The sequence below is a fragment of the Aplysia californica genome, unplaced genomic scaffold (assembly GCF_000002075.1).
Source record: "Aplysia californica isolate F4 #8 unplaced genomic scaffold, AplCal3.0 scaffold00166, whole genome shotgun sequence".
In the NCBI taxonomy this organism is placed as follows: domain Eukaryota; kingdom Metazoa; phylum Mollusca; class Gastropoda; order Aplysiida; family Aplysiidae; genus Aplysia; species Aplysia californica.
This window is the reverse complement of record NW_004797436.1, coordinates 312831-330135: the sequence shown is the minus strand read 5'-3', so window position 1 is coordinate 330135 and position 17305 is coordinate 312831. Positions and strand designations below refer to the sequence as shown.

Below are 17305 nucleotides of genomic sequence, written 5' to 3'. Positions count from 1 at the left end.
ATAATGATACTCTCTCTCTCTCTCTCTCTCTCTCTCTCTCTCTCTCTCTCTCTCTCTCGCTCTCTCTCTCCATTTAAGGCTCAAAACCTTAATTTTTAAGACGAGTAAAAATAACTTATTAAAGTCATAACATTTAATATTTTATTCACAAAAACGTTTTCAATTTTGACAATAAAAACAAATTTTGAGACACACTTCCAGCTGTTACAGAATTATGAACAAAAAGAGAGAGGAAAAATATGCAGAAATAGCCACAAAGATCTGACAAATGTAGGTAACATCTAAAGTTTCAAATTTTGTGGTAAACCCTAGGCAGAATAGGATACAGTTTCCAAGTAGACAGACAGGCATTTCTTTGTTTGTGCAAGAGTTTTATGCACTTGCAATGCAATAGGGTCATTTAAGTGACGAAAATTTGAGGTGTTATAAGAGAGTATCAAAACAAAACAAAAAGAAAAAAGAAGATATAAAGATGATATATATTTGAAAGAAAGAAGGAGCAAATCACACCGAGGTACCCACCAACAACCTAGACCATCAATAATCTATTTATAGAGGCATGAGCCATCCATGTTCAGGTGCATTTTAGCCACCAACCACCTACTAGACTGACAGATATACTTCTCACAGAACTCTGCCACTTGGGAATCAAAACACAGCCTCCATGTACCACGAGTAAGAGTCTAATCTAGTAAAAAGAAAATATGCGAAGTACATTATGTGCTTACCTTCCTGGTGTGATGGGTACGTGACACACTCCATAACCACGGACAACATCAGTGCCGAATGCATCAAGTCCATATGCGTAGACAACTAGCTGAGGCCCTAAAAGACAAGTAGAACAATTCCAGTTGAATTGAAAAATAAAACACATTCAACTGAATTGATGACACAATGTCTAATTGAATTATCCCACCTACTATAACATTCAGGTATAATCAATTTTTTTCTAAAAGAGAAATAATCAAATAGTAGCCTTACATGTATTTCATTTCAAATGATGAGAATCTCATGAACAACATAACTTTCACAGAGAGCTAGGCAGATGGACAAAAAACAACAGAGGTACATTTTGCAAAAAGTCAGAAGAGTGAATATGGAGGAAAATCTCCCTGCCTAATGCACGCTCAGGCGCAGACACATTCAGAGACACCATTGAGGAAAAGAAATAACACTCATTCAATGAGTAAAAAAGTTATTTATATACTACTCTAGCATTAATTTACTCCAGTCACCAACCAAATACCATCCCCTTTTCTCACCAACTCCTTTCCCATCTCTCATTCTTTTCAACCACTTCATAGAAATACTTTGGAAATAACCATTATGTTATCTTGTTGTCTTTGGAGAGACACATGCTCCTCTTTGTCCTAATTCCACGGCATTAAAATTTCACTCGACTCCATAGATGAATTTACTACTACAACTGCAGAACCTCCCATCATTATTGTAATAATAAGGGAACTTACAGCCTGAAGGACTGGTGCTCTTGAAAGTGGCATCAATTGGAAAGTTCCAAACAAATCGCTGATGTTTGTCTCTGCTCTTTTTTGTAATTTGTGTAATACTTTCATCTAGACCCTGTGAGAGAGGAACATAAAAAATATTAGCAAAAAGCACAGTTTTTGTCTTCATAAGTTTTCAAATAGTATTCTTACAGAAACTATGAAACAAATGCTAGGTATAAATAACCTGGAAAAAGCTTGAAGTCTTTCATATTCCTTACAAAAATTTTGAAAGGTAGAGAAGTGAAACCCAATGATTTATAAATTTATGTGGGCAAACATATTTTAAAACAACTAGTTTCTATATGGACTCGAATAATGCCTGATTTTTTCAACCCAGTCACTGTCTGCACAGTGAATCCTTACGTAAGACAAAATAAAAAGCTTCTCACCGACGTAATTGCCCAGTCCAGGCCATATGAAAAGCAGTATTTGCAGTAGATGTCATCGAACTCTGGAAACTGAAAGAAAAAATAATTTTCCAGAAAATGAACACACAAAACAAAAATATATATCTGCATCAATATATCATGATCAGAAAAAAAGAATGTTAGCTGTAATCATTTTTTGCTTGCTTCCCAAACTTTGATTAGGATGGTAACATGTTGGCTCGTTTACTTCCTTTTGAAATTCGTCGTAGACAGATCAGTGATAAGCAACAATTCAAATTTTCAACTTACATGGTTCCCAAGAGATCGCAATGTTTAAATATAAAATTTGTTCTCCAATATATATATATATATATATATCAGAATTTAAACAGAGGACTCCCAGCTCCCTCTGCTTCGATGCTTACTGGTTACCTCACTTATATCTCATTTCTATAGGCTACTTCATTACAATTTTAAAGGACTTTCTTTTATGGTTCCCCAGAGAAGACAGAAGTTCTTTATTTTTAAATATTTTTTCGGGGAAGTGTTTTACGGCGCTCGCAAAAGCATAAGGGCATATGAGCGAGCGGGTGACATTAAATATTTTCAGTTGGTAGGAAATTTTGAATTTTTGTGCGGGTAGCAGCCGAAGACTACTCCTATCAATTTTGGACCACCAAGGGATCTTTAACAGATTAATACAACTTGCACCTGCGACCTTAGAGATTTTTCGCCCTTCTCCGAGAAAGCTAGGTGTAGATATTTCCTACCAAAAGATCAGGGGTGTGGCTGAAAGAGAGCAGTAAGAAGGAGCCAAGGAGTAGCAGTAGAAAGGCTGCAGAAAGAGTCAGGAGCCCAGAGGAGGGGGCAAAGGAATTAAAAATAGTTGGTATCAATATTATTTTTACAAGGTAAGGGTGGTAACAAAAACATGGGGGTTTCAGGGGGCCCCCCCTGAATTTGACAATAATTTGATGCTTTGCAATTAAGGTTTCATAGGCAACTTGAACCTCTCCATACCGGCTCGCGCATCAACAAAAAGTCATAGAGTAGTTTAGAACCAGAAGTAATCGTTGGTGGGGTCAAAACTAGTATCCCCAAACGGGACCCACATTCTTAAGTAGTACCCCCAAAGACATTATATTTTAGGAAGGATTTACGTAACGAGCGACCACCCCATCAAACACAATAAAGAAGAGGCCTAGACCTAACCCTAACCCTACCCCAAACATATGCCGTTAAACGTAGAAAAGATGCATCTTTCTGATTGGCTGCTAATTTTAGTAATGTGATGTCATCACTTCCTGGGATACCCACATGGAACGACGTGTTTTCGGTTACGCTTCGGATTTCCTAGATCGAAGTCTAGCCGTACTTAGATCTAGGTTTGGCCGTATCGACTCAAGCCTGTTAAGTACACAGTTCTCATTAGATCTAGATCTAGTATTTATTCAGGTTCAAATACATGCAAGTCAGTAAGGCACCTTTTGGTTTTGTCTGAAATACAAATACTTTAGGCATTGCAAACTAAAAATTTCATTTACAATTCAGCCACCAATATTAAGTACGGCTAGCCTGTGGCGTCGGTGGCCTAGTGGTTAGGCTCTCGGACTCGCAACCGTAAGGTCGTGGGTTCGAATCCTGTCAGGGACCCGACGTTGTGTCCTTGGGAAAGGCACTTTACACGAGTTTTCCTCACTTCACCCAGGTGGGAATGGGTACCCGGCTATAGACAGCGAAAGATCTTGTCAGTTTGTTAGTGTTTGAGCGCTTAATCAGCTGCTTGCACTGTATGCTTCCCGGGAAGCTGAGAATGTTTCGGAGCGTTCTATGGTCTGCTGGGGTAATAATATAGTGTAAAGCGCATAGAGCCTGCTGTTGAGCGGGGATATGCGCTATACAAATGCTATCTATTATTATTATTATTATTTAGTCTAGCCGTCCTTAAGTACAGCTAGCCTGGCTGTCTACCCGTACTTAAGTACAGCTAGACAAGAAGTCTAGCCGTACTTAACTAGACTGTCAGTCTAGCCGTACTTATCTTAGGCCCTATTAATTAACATTAGAAAACAGAAGGTTTAAAATACATGCACTATCATAAAGGCATCTGGTTTCGTCTCAAATACAAATACTTTAGGTACTGCACACTAAAAATGTATATTTACAATTCAGTAGGCCTGTTTTTTGTAAATGGTCAGTCTAGCCATCATATTAAGAATAAGTACGGTAGTCTAGCCGTCATTAAGTACGGCTAGCCTCTTCCTTCCTAGATCTAGACTAGATCTAGAATCTAGATATTAGATTAGATCTAGATTCTAGACCTAGTAGGCCTACTTGGACATGATGGAAGACTGCACGAAAATTGCCGTAAAGACGCAGGAGGACTAGATCTAATATCTAAATTTAGATCTACCACTCCCCCCTCTCCTGCATTTTTAATCACTTATAATACATTTTAAAAACGAAGTGATTATTCGGACTCGAGTCCGAATATGAACAAATGTTATTCGAACTCTGATTCTTGTCCAGCATGACATCACTTCAGACTTCTTGTGACTCGTGAATCCGGATTCCTGTCCTGCCTCACTCGTGACTCGCCTCAGGCTGGGTAGAGACCAGGATCACTTCGGGCAAAAAGGCGTTTTGTGCAGGAGCCGAGTTTTAATCTTACGATGAATTTGAGGCCGGCCTGAAAAGTTATAGCGCTTCTAATAAATGTTTATTTATCAAGAGGTCATCAGAAGCAATTAAAGATGGCTCGTTAGCATGTGTCGGGGTCGGATGGGCGGCCTGCACACGTGTGGCTGTGTGCGTGTCGGGGAGGGTGGTGGCGGGCACTATCAGTCCGGGCTTTGAACGTCGCATAAGCGTCGGTCTTTTTCCCCCTGGCAACTTATCATTATTACAATAATAAGCTAGTCTTGACGTAGATCTACGTAATGAATACGTAATGAATTGTGCGCTGGTCTATGGAATCAAAAGTTGCCGTATGCTCAGCTCTACACAGCAACACAACTTTTTCTTGGTAAACAATCGATATGACACAGGCTTGTGTATTTGAACGAATCGGTCTTTTTTTTACACAGCTCATAATATGCCAGGTGGTCTGCTAATCTTCAATTTTACCTTTTTCTACAACAATGAAAGTGGGAAACGTGGGGGGGTGGGGGGGAGGCGTATCAATGAGGCGGCGGGCATTGGATCGGCAGATAAGGTGTGGGGAAAACAAAAAAATGGCGGAAAATTGGAAGCACTGAACGTTAGATCTATAGAACGAAGACACTTCCTTTTTTCCGGACCCGAGTCCGAATAACGACGGCCTTTTAAAAAACCAACTTCAAAGCAACTCTACAAATTAGGCCTATAATTTATGGAACTGTTGATATGAAAAAATGTTATTCGGACTCTAGTCCGAATAACGACGGCCTTTTAAAAAACCAACTTCAAAGCAACTCTACAAATTAGGCCTATAATTTATGGAACTGTTGGTCAGTCGGGAGGAGGAAAAGAGAAGAAAAAAACTGTCCGGGACCAGAATCGAACCGCTCCAAAGGTCATTGCACAACGTCAAATGCAGACGCGCTATCAAATCAGCTATCAGAACTTCCGAGAGAAAGGTGTAGATTAAGCATCATATTACATGTCTATATTTAGATGTAGTCACGTGGTCGGAGGGGTATCCTGGTCTGACGTCAAACAAGATGGGCGCCTTACCTAAAAATAGGTGCGTCTTTCTACTTTTAATCGCATGTACCCCAAACCCTACCCCTCTAACCCTAACCCTACCCTTACCCCTACCCCAAGCCCTCAATTCTGCTCTGTCTCATAGTGGTCACTCGTTACGGAAGTCCTCCCATATTGGAAATCTAGAATCTAGATCTAGATTAGTATAGATCTATAGTGAGAGTCTAGAACAGAATCATGACAATCATGATTCATGGGAACAAATGAGAACGAAGTGAAACATGTTTACACTTGACAACCGCACCTTTTACAGCAGTACATCAGAACAAAGTCGTATTTCAAACATCAACTAAAACAAAAATTGAAAGCACTTGTCGCAAGCATTCACCAAGCCTGATAAATCATTAGAAGTGGCTTACTTACCTCAGCAGACTCGATTTGTCCGCTCACCATCAACAAAAACACAGAAGGCGCCGCCATTTTAGATTCCAGGTGCTGCTATTCATCTGACTATTTATTACTGCGCATTGTACACGACTACTGTTGAATTAAATAGATTTTATATATCTTATTTAAAATCTACCTCTTCATTGATTATTGAAAAATGAGAATACATAATATACAACTTTTTCATTTTTCAATCAAACATATTTTAACATTGTTTTTCTAAAAGATTTAGGAGCAAAATCTATTTACACGAAAATGTTCTGTAAGCCGTTATCACTTCCGTTACAAGTAACAACTTCCGGTTTCTTTTCTGTCTTCTTAGCTTCTACTTTCTCTCCATTCTGAGACTGCATGGACAGATTGGACACTTACTGCTAGATTTATTTACCCGGTTTTGAAGATTTACAGAGATCAGAAACAGAATCAATTGCTGATAATTTTTAATCGCTGTAGGAAACCATTTTGTCACATTTTGTGTGTGTGTGTGTGTGTTTTAGTTACTAAAACATGAGTATGAGACAGTCAGGCCAGGGCCAGGCCAAGTCAGCCAAGTGAATATCTGCAAGTCACTTTGACTTTTGTGACTTGTTAAACAAGTTGTTTTCTTATTAGATCTACTTTATTGTCGATTATTCTAAAATAGTTATAATATAAAAAATCAAGCCCCCAACTAGATCTATCATTATCCGAAAGGAGTGTCTACGTACACGCCGGGCCCCTCCTAGTCACCTAGTCTCAGTGTACGTGCATGGTAACTGGCAACCGGGCACATAGTCTCAGTGTCGTCACCTATACGGTAACCGGTCTGTCCAGAACTCCAAGTTTATCCGGGGTTGACTTCATCCCCACCCCTCTCCCGACTGTACCTTTAAAAAAAATCAATTATACCCCCATTCCGGAGCCCTATACTTCGCTGCGCACAGACTTGAATGAGCTTTGGTGACCTCAACCGGTACTCACAAAGTGATGAGCCCGCACAGGTTCACTGACCGGTCACGATGGCGAGACGGACAAAACGCTTTTGTATGACTCTTTTTTCAGCAAGTGACAGCACAGGACAAATTATATTGATTTATTTTCATTCCGGTTACCGTGTACATAGATACTGAGGGTGTTTATTTTTCTCTAAAACGCTAGGAAACACTCGAAAACACTAGGAATCACCCGAAATCACCTTTGTACTTTTGGATTTAATCGTCATTTTAGTATCAGAAGGCAGCCTAGAATCAAAGATTAGGCTATGCTAGAAGTAGAAGGGAGTGTATAGTGAAAACAGACCCGGTAACAGGGAACAAAGTCACTTACAAACAAACAGACCCGGTAGGGGAACTCTTTTGTGATTTCGGAAAGTTTCAGCGCCCTCTTGGCTCAGGGTAGACCTAGGTTCTTCTAGATCTATGGCCTAGATCTAGATCTACACAGACAGACATAAATCATTGATCTAGTTTCGAGGCTAGCCTAGATCTAGATCTAGATCTAAATGAAGATTGCGGATGCCTTTTCGATGTACGATTGTTTTTCCTCCGTTTTGGAGTCAGAGGAATCACAATTTGAAGAAAAGAACAATGTCATAATTTCAATCGAGCAGTCACCCTCTCTCTCTCTCTCTCTCTCTCTCTCTCTCCTCTCTGTATCGCTCGCCTTCTCTTTTTCTTTGCTTGTCTCTGTCTTTCTTTCTCCCCACCTATTTCCCACTCTATCTTTCTCTCGTTCCCTCCTGCCAACTGGGGCATGTCATATATACATTTTGCTAGCACCTCTCTCTCTCTCTCTCTCTCTCTCTCTCTCTCTCTCTCTCTCTCTCTCTCTCTCTCTCTTTCTCTCTCTTTCTCTCTCTCTCCCTCTCTCTCTCTCTCTCTCTCTCTCTCTGTCACGTAAACACAAACACACACACACACACACACACACTAGCGGGTCTGGGCGCTGAAACTTTCCGAAATCACAAAAGAGTTTGTTCCCGGTTACCGGGTCTGTACACACTTTGATGCTAGAATCTCAGTATTTCTTGTCCGGTCGAGGATAGCATTTCCAAATGGCGTGACATGACTGAGATGGGCGGATACCCGGAGATACAGGGAATACCCACGAGCAATAATAACAAGAGACACTTTGCCAAATTCACAAATTATCAAAGGGATTTCGAGTGATTCCTTGTGTTTCCCAGTGTTTTCGGGTGTTTTCGAGAAAAATAAACACCGGATACTGAGACTAGGTGCCCGGTTACCATGTACGTAGATACACTGAGACCAGGTGCCCGGTTACCGTGTAGGCTACATAGACACTACGTTATCCGAAAAACAAAACTAGTTGAACAAAGAAACATTTCTCTGTGTGGCAACTGTGGGACAAAGATCGATCGGGGCTCTTTGGAAATTGCCTTCCCGTTTGTTTACTCATAGAAAATGAAGTGATTGTTAAGGACAAAAGTGGCCTTGTCATGTAGAATTAGTGAACCCTACCACATTAGCCAGTAATATTTTTGTGCCTTTTTTGTATGGAAGAGGCTAGCCGTACTTAATGACGGCTAGACTGGCAGTCTAGCCGTACTTATAAATTCTTAATATGATGGCTAGACTGACCATTTACAAAAAATAGGCCTACTGATTTGTAAATACATTTTTAGTGTGCAGTACCTAAAGTATATGTATTTGAGACGAAACCAGGTGCCTTAATGACAGTGCATGTATTTTAAACCTCCTGTTTTCTAATGTTAATAGGTCCTAAGATAAGTATGGCTAGACTGCCAGGGGGGCTCTGTGTGTATGTGTCTGTCTGCGTGTGAGTGTGTGTCTTTGAGAGTGTGTGTCTGTGTGAGTCTATGAGAATTTATGTCTGTATGAGCATGTCTGTGTCTTTTTGTGTCTGAGTGTGTGTCTGTTTATGTTTGTTTGTGTTATGTGTGTTTGGGGGAAAGAGGGGGGGGGGGGAGATCATACCCAAGACCAAGACGAGAATCCGAGAACCACTGTGTTTGAAAAAGACAATTTAAAAAAGTGTTCTGTCAGTGTTTTCCTACGGAGTTTGCTGACAGAACGCCTATTCTCTGAAGCTGGGGGGGGGGGGGGGGGGGGAGTTCTGTCAATGAACTCTTTAAAAAAGGCGTTTTGTCAGCGTAACCATAATTTTAAAAAGGCGGTCTTCCGAATTTTGAATGTTAATTTATTCAAATTTATACTAGCGCACGAGTAGGTTAACAGGTCAGACTAGCAAATTAGCAAATAACAATTGTTCGTGCCAAAATGAAAAAAAGGCGTTTTCTCAGCTTACAGCAGAAGGGGCACAATCTATCTGGCCTTTAGTTTATTATTCTCTCTTGTTAGACTGATGAGCGCTGAGCCAGCCCAAACAAAAATGGCGGACGACCGATTCAATTTGTCCCGCAGCCCTCACTCGCTCAGCACAAAGGGAGAGAAGAGGGCTGGTTCGCGGTCGCGCGGTATCGGTATCTAGTGAATAGGGAGTAGTGGTTTATATCTATGATATATATTAAAATGTATAATATGTATATTTAATCTTGCTTAAATCTCAAGGACCTCGGAATAAAACGTTCTTTCTTATATCTAGATTTCAGTGCCTGTGTCGGGCAGCGCGCAGCGCAGGTAGATCAAAGTTCCCCTGCGAGAGAGGGCTCCTATCAGGCGTGTGGTGCCGCCCACAGAGGATCCTCCATTACTGTATAACCTCCTTGGTTGCAATTCAATTATTTTCAAGAAAGTTGAAAGTATCAAACCTTATTGCAAAACACTATGCCCCTCAACCCCTCCCCTTCCCCCCCAGCCCCCCCCCAAAATCCCCTCCGAATGACCTTTTATATGACTCATTCAGATTGGTTAATTTGAGACTGTCCAAAAGGAATATGGGTGGACTCTTTAGGCCTACCCAGTGCGGTCCCATCTCTTTTGTTTAGGTTTAGGCCTACGAGCCTGCCATTTTTTATACCGGAGAGCATGTTTAGATCACATGAAAGTTATTGGCACAAGGGCTTGAGATGACCAGATTTGCCTATTTTCGAGATTTTGTTCATGGTGGTTAGTAAAAAATATAGGTGGTCCAGGTCACGAAGTAGAAATTGATCAAAGTTTAATAGCTTGGAGAAAAAAATAACGTGGGGAGGACAGTGGAACAGCGATGTGGGTCTTTGGGGGAGTGGATAAGGCAACGAATAAAGGGTTTTCAGAGATTGTTCCTTGTAACAGAACCGCAGCAGCAACTCTTTTGACAATCATTCAAAACTGAATAGCATCTGGTTCGATATAAATACACAGTGGTGGCTTTGCTACCAGTGAACCCGCCATATGAAACATCTGACCATAATTCACGGTCAGAAATTCATGGACCCAGTGACAGGTGCATGCACTGACCGAATCGAAGGTTACTGAAAAAAACCAAAGAGACATTTCAAATGCATGCATGGTGTGAACAACTCGATACTTGATGCACACTTCTAGATGAGTTCATGTGGAGAGATATATATATATGGAAAGGACCCGACAAGTGCCTTTAACAAGTTCATTGACCACTTGTCAAAATGGTATCCAGCACCATAGTGATATAGTTTATATCATTAAGATCAGATGTCATTTTAGATTATATTGAAATTCTATCTAAATTGTTTTTGGTTTGGATTTTGGCTCCTCGGCTAAACCACCCACCCCAATCCAAGATCTCTTGTGATTCGCCGTTTCAATTTGGTATCCAATATGGTGGCTCGTAAACAAAAGAGACAGGACCACACTGGGTATGTAGTCCCAGATATGGTCTGTTCCACTTGCTGTATGGGGGCATGCACAATACAACAAAGGGAGTACCTTTGAAAATGTACCTCTCTACGGCGACCTACGATAAGTCGTGTTGATAATTGTCCCTACAATATAATGTATTTGACATTTTTGCATCAGTTCTCAATTAACATGAAATTTGAAGTGTGCCATTTTCTATTTTTCATTTTCACAGCGTGTTTTTTTTATATTGCAGATTTGATTGAGCAATAGTGTGTTCAGTTTCAAAATGCCGAAGTCAAAAAAGGCAATGAGTGATGAGGAGCGTAAGGAGCTCGTGGAGAGGTTGACTGCGGACCTAGAGGATTTTGTGGCTGAGAGATCAATAGCAGCAAGAAATAGAAAAGCTACAGAACCAGAGGACACACGCACCATTGATGAGATCGCTGAGGTTTTTTGCTGTTCTTTCACTCTATACGTGCTAGATCTTATTGGGAAACTGGCTTAAATATCAAGCTAGCCACTCAGATTTTGTGCCGGAAACTGAAATATTGCAAAAAGAACTATTTTATTCCTGGCTTTTCTCCCTTCCCCATGTCTTTTGAAGTTCTCCATGTACTATATCTCTGGGGGCTCTCGTGTTCAAGAGGTTATGGTGTTTGCTTTTTTTCAATAGGTCCCAGGTTGGAATCCTGACCGCGACAGAAAACTTTCTTCTAAAAGTGTTCTCCTTTCACCTCCTTTCCTACTCTCTAACAATGTTCTGTCGTCTGCTTTCATCTCCACTTTATGCCCTCACCCTCTCACTTCGTTTGCCCCTCCTCTGGGCTTCTGTCTCTTTCTGTAGTCTTTCTACTACTGTTACCCCTTGGCTCCTTGTTACTTCTGTCTTTCAGCCACACCCCTTTGGTAGTCCAAAATCAATAAGAGTAAGTTCAGCCGCCACCCAATCAAAATTCTAATTCCTACCAAACTGAAAATGTTTAAAATGTTCCACGGGCTCATATGACCCGTTGCAGTTGCCAGCCCTGTAAAATACTTACCTATAAAAATCTACCTCTCTGCTTTCCTTGCTTTTTGTTTTTCTTTCCCATTTCTCTGTCCTATATGTTATATATTATGCAAATGTGAGTACTCAACTGGAGGAGTCACATATCAACGGCTTACAGGGCACCGCACAATGTGTGTTTGAAAAAGAATGGGATGGTTGGGGGTGGTGTCTTCAAGACAGATAAAAGAAGTAATAGACAGTTATTATGCATGAACTGAATTTAACTCAGGCCCTTCTATTTTTTTTATAGTTTAAATATTATCAGATAGCCAATTGCGTCCCTGTCCCTATGATAATTTCCTTGCATTCCCCAGTAAATAGAATTGGACCAAGTGGGGCTTTTTATTTCATTTACTTATTGCTTTTTTTTTTCAGTGAAAATATTGGTGTGACATAGTAGTGAAATCAGGTGGTCAACAAAATTACAGAATCAAAGAAACCAGGTCAATACCTATTAATAATAAATGACATATATATAGTGCTCAACCCAGAATAAAGTACACAGGCTCTGAGCGCTTTACCATACAGTACATCATACAACAGTAACATAAAACGTGTTCTGACTAAAGAAAATTATTCCAGATATTCATCTTATTCATTTAAAAACAGAAACGACTAATATCCATTTAAAAACACAGTTCTGGACTGACAGTAAAGCAGAAAATGCCCAGTGAGGAAGAAGAATTGGTTGAGGCTTCAGGCCGAAGGGCTCATACTCAGATGGCTGCTGGATCAGAGAAAAAATTATTAAGTGCGCTAACACATTGATATGGTCTTTGATTCCCACAGGAGTTGAAGAGTCACCCGGCCTTCATGAAGGACATCGATTGGAGCAAACCCCTTCCCCCGGAAGTTGAGGGCTTGATGCAGCTCAAGTATGAGTGTGAAGATCCAACAGGTAACTCAAGCATTGGTTTCGTGTTTCGTTCACCCTTTGAGTCCTGCGCCTATGGGTTTTACTGCTGGGACATCCCATAAAAAGTGTAATCAACTCGGGGTGATGACCTGCTGAAAAAAATTATATGCAGTGATATTACAATCATCCTGTGTGTGTGTCTGTGAGGGGGGGGGTGTTAGTACCGTCTGGACAATAAGGATTTATCTTGTTTTATTCTTATCTTTAACCATTCTGATGGCATGTTAACAGACAGCACTGGATGTAGTGGAAGGGTCTACTTTTTTCTGCTCCTCTGTTCCATTTTTATCTCACTTGTTGAAAGCTTTGAATAATCATTGTAGTGTCAACGTACATATCTTTACCTGCAACAGGTCAGAGAACAAATGTTTGGGTTTTCTTCCAGGTTGAGCCCACAGCTTCCATTGTAATGGTGTGCTATCGTGTAAATAAATAAACATCTGGGTTTGTTGTTGTTGTTTGTTTTGGGTTTGTTAATGGGTTTTTTTGGGGGGGGGGTCTTTCACACAATAAAGAAGTCAATAAATAGACATCTGGTTTTAAAAGAAATAAGTAAATAAACAATGATGAGGTTTTTTTTCCAGCTCGAGCCGACAGTTACCGTGAAGACGGAAATGAACAGTTCAAGCTGAAAAAGTACCAAATTGCCATTGACAACTACACGGAGGGCATCAAGAGCAAAAGTCCCGACGCAGAGTTGAATGCTGTTCTGTATACCAACAGGGCTGCCGCACAGTTTCACTTAGGTGTGTGAGCGAAGGTAGATAAAGAATAGCTTACTTGGAGAATTGGAAAAGATGGGTGATAGAAAACACTAGTGCAACATAGAGGTTGTTTTTTTTAGAGCACCCAAGCAATAAAATAGCTTGGAGGGAGCTATGATCACGGATGTTTGTTTCTGATCTGACAATTGAAGAAGAAGAAGAGCTACGACCCCATTTTGATCCAGGTGCAAACATCTGTGAATATATTATAGTGCGGTCAAAAATTTGTAGCGCAACTTATCCTCAAATGTCTCTTTAACGGGTAAATCAGTGTCATCCATACTTTGCACAATAGTTAGTATCAATTTGTCTTAACTAAATCGTATTTTTCAAGAACAATTGGGGCTAGATTAAAATACTCTTCTTCATAAATTTATATAAAATACTTGAAATCTCTGTCACATGTAAAATGGGATTGTTCACAGCACTTCCCTCTTCTCACACACATTTCAATTACGCATATGGCTTATGTCACAACTCATCAATGACAGTTTTTAGTGGCAAAACTTGTTACAAGAAATACATTTTATAGTGAATGCATTTTTATTAAACTAATGGTTCTCAAAACATGCGTTCAATAAGCATAATGTCCCGATTAGAAAAATATGACGGACTTGCTATTAAAAGCAATATTGCCTCAGCTGTAAACATTTAAAAATCTGTAGAAACCACCCTCTTGAATTTTTTATTAGTATTTATGAAGGAATTTTCTAGAATACAGCTAGCAGGTGTGTACAAAAATGTTGATCTGTTAAGACAAATTGGGACAAATAATTGTGCGAAAATTGGAAAACCTTTGTTCGATAGTTGAGGAGATAATTGACAAAAAATTGCACCTCGAATTTTTTACCGCACTTTAAGTGTCAGTCCATTTGGTAAGATCAAATGGTAGCTTTTTGTAGTATGACCATTTTTTAGAAGCAAAAACTTTTTCTATGTACAATTTTTTAAGTTTGCTTCTTGTTATGAAACAAAAAAAGGTAAACTCTGTCTTTGATATGGATATAAGTCAATGTGTTATATTTTCTCTTTTCTTATATACCGATAGTCTACAGACTTTCTTCTAGCCACCCCAAATGCAAAGTGTTGGTTTTATAATTATTATTTTGATTACTACTGGCAGAGATGCTTGCAGTTTCCTGTTTTCTTCATGTTATCTAGTTAAAAAAACATTCTTTTTTCAGGCAATCACAGATCTTCCTTCAATGACTGCTTATTTGCTCGCAAGTTCAAGCCTGATCACTTCAAGGCTATCATAAGAGGTTTGAGACAAAAATTATTATCTCTTATCTGTCTTTTCTCTTTTGTGGCAATAGTGAAGATGTGAACCTTTCTGTTAAGCAGAAATGAAGATATGAACCCTTTGTGACAAAACTGTTTCCTCTTAAATATGTCAAAATTTATCAGCATGTATGTGGTTCCAAAACTATGCCATACAGTTTAAGAACGTTAAATAAAATGCGTCTCATATAAGCACATTTGGTTGACATACTGTTTCTAAGACTGCCTTCATTTTTTTTTTTTGAATAGGCTGTGATTACTTCTAAATTATCTGAGTAATAGTTAAGTGTTATCCTCTTGGTGAGCTTTTAAAAGAGAGAAGTTTTTATTTATTTTTCATCTCTTTGTTCTAATTTTGTTTGCTCTTTTCCTTTGTGTGGTTTTCTAATGCAATAAGTGGAGGCTGTTAATTGCTCAAGCTGTATTTTAATATATCATGTTTTAACCCTCTTGTGACCAGGTGCTCAGTGCTGCTTTCAGATGAATAAATTTGCAGATGCTGTTCGATTTTGTGATGCTGCACTCATGGTAGGTAGCTTTTTCGCTTATGTCGATCCACTTTTGTGCCCATGTAGCTTAACTTCGGTGCTCATTGTAGGTCAACTTCTGCTTAAAAGTTTTTTAAAATTCTGTTACCTTCTGTTATCGAGGGTACAGTTCTTCATATAGTGGCCTGCTGTATGTTTAATTGGGTTGGGTTTTTTTGAGCAGTGAGTACTTCATACCCACTCTCTGTTCATAATCTCACTTCGTCTTCAAGAGAACTTGTATGCAGAGGTGGCTTTTCAAAATATTACCACTTTTTGTTTGTTCTTGCCTGTGTTGTAGACAGGAAAAAGTGTAGGAACCGTTAGTTTGATATGGATAATGCAGGAACAGAACATGAATGACTTGGTTCAAATCTCTAAATTGATGTTTTTTAACTAAAAATGTTTTAGAGGTTTTCATGAGTCACGACCTGCTTAGCATTATTCTTGCAGAAACTGACTTAAAGCCAGAGGCACCATCTTGTGACTATCATAACAGTGTTGAAATGGATATTAATTCTTCTTCTGCGAGGGGCCCTTTTTCGGTACAAAATCTAAAAATGACATATACATCACAAAATTAGTCATTAAATCAAAATGAGTGAAACTATTTTGATAAAGCACATGGAGCCGCTGTTGAGCGGGGATATGCGCTGTACAAATGCTATTTATTATTATTATTTTAATAGTTTTTCATCTAATTAATGAGCTATCTGTAAATAGTCATGAGAGAGATACTAAGGATTCCTGAAATTTAGCCTATTCATTACTTCATGCAGTTATGTTCCTGTCTTGTTTGTTTGATTCATTTTGTACACCGTAGAGATAAAGCGTGGGTGGTTGGCGGGTGCTCTTGTGTGGTTTGCTTCTTCTTTCCAATCTTCTGGCGCTCATATGACCATGCAGTTGCGAGCGCCGTAAAACCTCTACTAAAACAAACAAAGAAACAAGAGATAAAGCTCCCCTTTCTGTCTCAATTCTTCCAGGTTGAACCAGAGAACCCGACAGTGCTTGAACTCAGGGTCAAAGCTGATAAAGGAATGGTAAAGGGATATTTTCTGTGTTGTTCTTTTCTGTCTATGTTATGCACTGAGAAATCATTTCTTGTAAAGGACTGATTAAGGACATTTTCTTTTTTTTTTTTTTTTTTTTTTTTTTTTTTTTTGTTGAAAAAGTAAAAGTTTGCTTTTTAATTTCATACTGTTTTCCCATTCTTTACGTCTTTTTTTTTCATATTTTCATCGGACTTGTGAGATTAAAATTTTGTCAGGTGATACATATTTGGTTAGTTATCTTAATGATAAATTAATTGTTTACTCTTTTTGGGGTTTCAAAATGTGCAATTTTTTTATGTGACCATATTTGCTGAGTATTTATGGGTTTTTTAATACAAAAATGTGCTACTTCACTCCAGTTTTTATCATACTGAAAATGATGAGTGGACTATATTATGTCCTATTTTATTGCAGTTTTTTTCAAAATGCCTATTTTTCAAGCTCTCTATATTTACTGCAGATATGTGGATCTTGAGATTACCTTTCTCAAATCTATAGTTAAGTATGCTTTGGGTTTGGGTGGTAACTCCCTTTTACAAGCCTAAATATGAAGGTTCATTGATTTAATTCTGGTAAAATCCAACTACTGATAAGATATTGTTTTTAAAGTCCTACCGCTGTCTGATAGTGTAATACTTTTACCACAAACATAAGTAAAAAAAACAGAGGTGCAGCTTCGGAGAATATTAGAGTTATGGCTGATAAGAGGAGTTAAATATAAAGTGAATACTAGACCAGCATGCTTGTGGATGAGTTGACATTTTCCTGTAATTTATGTTTTGTTTTGTTTTTTTTAAACTAACTTTTGTTGTTTTCCTATAGAGAGCTCGGGAAAGAGATGAGAGAAAACAAGCTGCAAAAGAGAGAAAAGAAGAAGAGGAAGATCGAAAGCTCCTACAAGCGATACAGGTCAGATTGCTTGTTGGGTTTTGTGATGATGTGTTAGGCTGTGTGACGTCTCTCTCTCTCTCTCTCTCTCTCTCTCT

General features: G+C 39.1%; 2 protein-coding genes across 2 annotated transcripts in view; one reads left to right on the top strand and one right to left on the bottom strand.

The window, feature by feature from the left end:
* LOC101847872 (B9 domain-containing protein 1) overlaps positions 1-6139 on the bottom strand; it is a 33117-nt gene extending 26978 nt beyond the window's left edge. The window contains exons 1-4 of the mRNA XM_005097887.3: positions 5984-6139; positions 1898-1966; positions 1470-1581; positions 729-825 (exon numbers count right to left, since the gene is read on the bottom strand). Coding sequence (XP_005097944.1) covers positions 729-825; positions 1470-1581; positions 1898-1966; positions 5984-6040 — 335 coding nt within the window. The 5' untranslated portion in view covers positions 6041-6139. The remainder of the gene's footprint in view (positions 1-728; positions 826-1469; positions 1582-1897; positions 1967-5983) is intronic.
* Positions 6140-6325: 186 nt separating this feature from the next.
* Positions 6326-17305, top strand: part of LOC101847653 (tetratricopeptide repeat protein 4) — a 15069-nt gene continuing 4089 nt past the window's right edge. The window contains exons 1-8 of the mRNA XM_005097886.3: positions 6326-6456; positions 10982-11176; positions 12566-12674; positions 13277-13438; positions 14641-14718; positions 15198-15265; positions 16251-16307; positions 17142-17228. Coding sequence (XP_005097943.1) covers positions 11015-11176; positions 12566-12674; positions 13277-13438; positions 14641-14718; positions 15198-15265; positions 16251-16307; positions 17142-17228 — 723 coding nt within the window. The 5' untranslated portion in view covers positions 6326-6456; positions 10982-11014. The remainder of the gene's footprint in view (positions 6457-10981; positions 11177-12565; positions 12675-13276; positions 13439-14640; positions 14719-15197; positions 15266-16250; positions 16308-17141; positions 17229-17305) is intronic.